At 35.9% G+C, this 5487-nt stretch overlaps 1 protein-coding gene across 1 annotated transcript; it reads right to left on the minus strand.

Moving 5' to 3' along the window:
* Positions 1-598: 598 nt before the first annotated feature.
* On the minus strand, positions 599-5202 carry LOC149789063 (toll-like receptor 4). Its single transcript, XM_089975244.1, has 2 exons — positions 5064-5202; positions 599-4149 (listed from the first exon to the last, which is right to left on the minus strand). Exon 2 carries the CDS (start codon positions 3787-3789, stop codon positions 1591-1593), a length of 2199 nt encoding a protein of 732 aa, XP_089831370.1. The 5' UTR covers positions 3790-4149; positions 5064-5202; the 3' UTR covers positions 599-1590.
* Positions 5203-5487: the final 285 nt, after the last annotated feature.

The raw sequence follows: 5487 nt of genomic DNA on the forward strand, positions 1-5487 counted from the left end.
TAAAAATGCATCCATGCATATTTCCTGTTGCCAAATAATGGCCGTACGCCATGTTTTCAAATAGAATATAGCTCTTCTTAAACTCACTATCACTGTAACAAATCGGTTAACCAGTTTGTCGTTTGATAATGTCCAATGATGTTATGCAAGAATTAGATCACATGATTACCGTATTTGTCAAGCGCATTCCTACTGCTAACTGGAGACAAATTGACACATATTCCTACTGCTAACTGGAGAGAAAGTGACAAATAAGAATCATAACAGACCAAGTTCCTCTTAGAGGCGAACAGGAAGCACGTTGATCACAAAGGAAGAAATAAAAATAATTACAGGTAATTAGTTTGAACTTTGTAATCGATGTTAAGTGGTGACCGGATTGAATATACGACGTATCGTCTTACAGCTACAACATCTAATTATTTGTCACTTATTTCTGTTTTTTTATTTTTTATTTTTGTTATAGAATAAAATGATATGACTGGTTTACGTTCGATCATACCATCTTGTGTCTATACTATTTCCATAACATACTGATCTTTGTCGACCGAAAGTATCATTGATAAAATTTAACTAAAATGTAAATAAAAAATTCACATTAGGACAACAACCAAATATTTATTCAGTGCAAAACGAAATTAAAGCATTACCAAATTATGGACAAACCTATGGAAAATCGATATTGTTTACCCCCCCAAAAAAATCCAAAGAATGATGACGTAATTAAAGAAAAAGAATAACATATTAAAATATAGTTCTAATCACAGTGGAACCTATTTCATTATTCAAGTCAATGTTAGTTTTTGATTCAAGGATTAGCATTCAGATAATAAACATTCAAAATAAAAATACATCTTATGAAACACTAAAGCATGCCAATTTTAAATGAAATCAAGAAAAAAATTAAATTGATCGTAAACAGTGACTATTACTGTTCAATAAAATCTGTCCTGACTACACACACACACATTAAGTAATTCAGGTAAAAACAATTATTAATGACACGAGTAGAGATTACATCTCACCGATCAATCAATTAAGATACAGGTATACACATAAACCTATATCAATACACCATAGTAAATGTTTGGTGCACGTGATGACAGCATATTATTAAATACTTTTATTTTAAATTCCAAAGGCTATTCATAACTAATAATTGATATTTAACTTCTGTTAGGAGTTTATGACATTATATATCAATGACCTTTCAATAACTTTATCTTAGCGACCGCTGAAGAGCAAAGACGTGTTTCTTCTCTATCTTCTGTCCTACTGATAGTATTTGTCCACAACGTTTTCTAGATACCTGTGTTAGGTTAACTCCAAACATTCATCTAAATATATTTAATGAAAAATAAAGTGTGAAAAGCGAGAAGACCACAATACATTCAAGGAATGCTTATTATGTAACACTATCACAGGACAAATCAACACAATCTCTTCATTGAAATCTTTGAGCTTGAGTCAAATTTAATATTTTAAAAGCTGAGTTATCAAAAGATTTTGTTTATGGTACATTGTTTTCCTACATCAAATAGCTCTAAATTTTGGTGCCAAAGTGTACACTACGAGAACCTATGAATGTTTCTATTTATTGCAAAGTCCGCTCTCTTTGATTGCTTGAGTGCATCTGTCCCAGAACATATCTAGTGCCTGCTCATTTCCGTCCAATCTACTAATATGTGGATATTCGATGTATGAGTTCGACTGAAAAACATCCCTCATGTTTATAACCCTGTAGATCCGCTCTGTTGGGATATCCTCATAGAGAATAACGATGAAGGTGTCTCGGCCACTGTGTATGGCTTCTTGATGTGCCATCTGGAACTCGTACAGACACCACGTACTCAGCAGGAAGTTTTCGGTTAGGAGCATGACAGTCTTGCGGCTATTGTGAATAGCTTCGATTATGTTGGAGGCAATCTCTCTACCGGGTATAAAGTCACGAAAAGATACACACACACGCATCCCTCTTTCGTGTTCTAGTTTCTTCATCATGACGTCTCGAACAAACTCTCGATCTTCATCTGCAAAGGAAATAAATGCATCGTAGACAAAGTCATTGTCAGTATCAAAATTACCAATGGGGTGGTAACCTTTGGACCTATTCATGGTCATGTAATACAGGTACCTCAACTTCCATCTGTAACGATATACGATACCCACAGCAACTATAACAATAGCCACAGAAATGCTAATTGTTGTACCCAATATCAGACCAATTTTCGACATGCATTCCTTTTCCAGAGAGTCTATATACCGGAGTAAGTCATTCTTGTGATTGGAGACCACCTTCGTGCCGTTTGCTAACATACATGATGACATGCCAATAACATTGGTTTTAGTATCGCGAACCCAAGTCATACAATTATAGGTCGAACACGTACAATTGAGCTGGTTGTTGGATATGTTGACATACACCTTCTCGGTCGTTACAGAAGCGATATCATCCAGTGCTTTACGAACAGGATATCGCACAACCTGGATCATATTATGCGACAGATCGAGTACTTTCAAGTGTTTCATATGACCTATATTCACGATAAACGTATCTAAAAGATTATGGCTGATGTTGAGAATATTTATGCTCACCAGTCCACGAAATATATTTTTATCCAAGGAAGTTATTATGTTGTTCGAGAGATCAAGGTACTCAAGAGTTTTTAGATTCTGAAATATTTGCCCGTCCTCGTCCCTGGAAATTACTATTCCCAACATATTGCTGGACACAAGCAAGGTGACGAGACGCGGGAAATAGTGAAAGAATGTGAAGGAGAGCTCCGAACAATGGTTGTTGGAAAGATCCAGGTATGTCAGACTATCAAAGCCGACGACAGGTGCTGTCCAGTTATACAGCATAGAATAAGAAGCGTCCAGATAATCAAGGTTATTTTTGGCGACTCCAAAATTTAGTACTGGAAATGCTAGTTTTGAATGACTGAAGTTGGCTACTTTCAGATTTTCTGGAATCTGAATGGTGAGGTTCGTCCATTTTATCTTGGTCAGTCTGGCTGTGTTTTGAAGAGAACTGATATTTCTGTTTTTAAGATTCACTATATTAAGTGACGGGAAAAACTGATAGCTTGCATCTAAAGTGGTAAGGTTTTTCAGAAGGCATGCGTGGAAAAGGAAGTCACCCATCACAAATTTGTTATTGGATACGTTAAGCTTTGTTAGATTTACCGGCATAACTTCGAAGGTTTCACCGTCAACGATTTCTAATTTGTTTCTACTAAATTCAATTTCGGTGATGCTTGTATTTCTAAGCATTTGTATGTGCTCTAGTATAATCCTAACTCCGATGCTTAAATCAGCGTAGATATTATTTAGCTTCAACACTCTTATGCTCGTGTTCTTCAGACCCCGAAATCCGCGGGCAGCTCCTTTTATCTCCAGTTTCTTATTGCCGGACAAATCGAGAAGATGAAGGTGTGACATAGGAGAAAAAGCTTGTTCTTCAATATACTCAACCCCACATTTGCTGATAATTAATGATTTTATATATGGTACATTCTTAAACATTTCAGATGAGATTGTTTTGAGTTCACAGTATCCAGAGAAGAATATAGCAGTCAAGTTTATAAGATTGCGAAACCCAGGACCAAATGTACTGTTAATTAGGCCATCAATGAACAGAGTTTGCAATGATTTCACTTGTCCCATAGCTTCATCAGGGTAAGATATGTCAGTTCGCTTTGTGTCTTTGACGTTGTGATCTATTTTTAACACTTTCAGGGACGTCAAATCGCGGACAAGTCGAACAGGCACTGATCTGTTGGATATCATTAGCAGATTATGACTTATATCCAGGACTTCTAAATTATATAAACCGTCAAAAGCTTCGTTATCAACTCTAAGTAGATTGGCATTGGAGATATCTAGATTCTCTTCTCCAAGCTGTGCAATTCGGAGAACGGGCTATTTAACAGATGACCGATAGGGTTATGGGATAAAATCAAGGAAATTGTTTGGTTTGGATATACGGTTGGTACCATGGAATAATTTAGGTTCCTGTTAGAACAGTCAACATGCCATTGATGGGATCTGTCCAACGTACAGTCGCATAAATCACAGGCATCCTTGTACATTTTGTCATCGGCCCTCGACAAACTAAGTATCACAAGGCAGAGGAGATGGTGCATATCCCTGTAAATATGATAAATCAGGGCTATATTACGTTGCGTTATCATGATGTTAGTAATGTCATGATTGTAGAAAGAAGGCGCTTATGTATTGGTTATATATGTCTGAGAGATAGAAAAGGAAGGTATGTAAGGATGGCTCGAGGGGGTGAATCTCGTGGTATGGATCAATGGCAAAGACGGAGTTCAGAAAAAGTTAAGTTGGAATTTTAATTATTTAGGCGTTTTATATCTTGTATACACATTTTAAAAATTTCCATGTATTTTGTCTGTCCATAAATAGGATCTGAAATGGACACAACATTTGCTTCACAAAATAGCGCCACATAGAAAGAGTTCGGTAAATCTTGCAGAGGACGAAGGATGAAAATGAAGATAACTATTACAATAAACCCATTCTTTTGGGGTTCAATGGTAGGAAGGTCGCAATAAAGTGGACAGGTTCTTGGCAAACCGCTTTGTATTGTGATTATAGAGGGACAATTTTGGGCTATAACTACCCTAGTTGTAGTCAAATATACGACCGAATAATTCGGGTATTTGGGTTTCTTACTGCAGGCACTTTGCGAGTGTAGCAATGGGTAAACCAAAGAACAGTATTATTTGTAAAGAATTAACGTTAAATAAAATGGTAACGCTTTATACAGCAATGAATCTGAAATGCAATTTCGTTTATATATAATGCAGAAGGATTTTACTACACACAATTCCGTGACAGTAATTGAGAGGGGTTGAATAAAACAATTGTTACAGATAGAAGTGTATATAACTGCACATGCGTTTTTAACTAAAACAAAGTGTTATGTGGGTAAATGTGGAAAAAAGTTTGTTGTGGAAAATAGGATGAAAATATTACAACTGTCATAAATCAAAATATTAGTATTATTCAGCAAACATAAATTATTCTATCAGACTCACATTTGAGAAATCCTTCTTCACTCAAAGAAACTGCGTGCTGTATAAAGCACTAGGTATTCAGGCTGCGGCTTTCTTTAACTTTTATCATTGATTGTATTGTTCCTGATGGTAAGCCTTTAGTTTAAAAGATTCAAGTGCGTTGTCGTGCTCATGAAGTGACTAATAACTATTCATAGTGATTCTCAAGTATTGTTCTCCCATCTTGATTATATTGTATGCGCGCAATCGTTCCAACTGATCACAGCATCCGTTCATTAATGTAGTCAATATTTTTTTGAAAATTGGATCTTGCTTTTTCTAAGGGTTACATTTTCAAAAATGAGTTTCAAAGAACGAGAGAGAGAGAGAGAGAGAGAGAGAGAGAAACAATAATCATGTTTGACAATCATGTTGCGGTCAACTTGATATGCATGAGTTGGTTGAT

Source organism: Sinohyriopsis cumingii, chromosome 11 (genome assembly GCF_028554795.1).
Source record: "Sinohyriopsis cumingii isolate HCF-2022 chromosome 11, ASM2855479v2, whole genome shotgun sequence".
In the NCBI taxonomy this organism is placed as follows: domain Eukaryota; kingdom Metazoa; phylum Mollusca; class Bivalvia; order Unionida; family Unionidae; genus Sinohyriopsis; species Sinohyriopsis cumingii.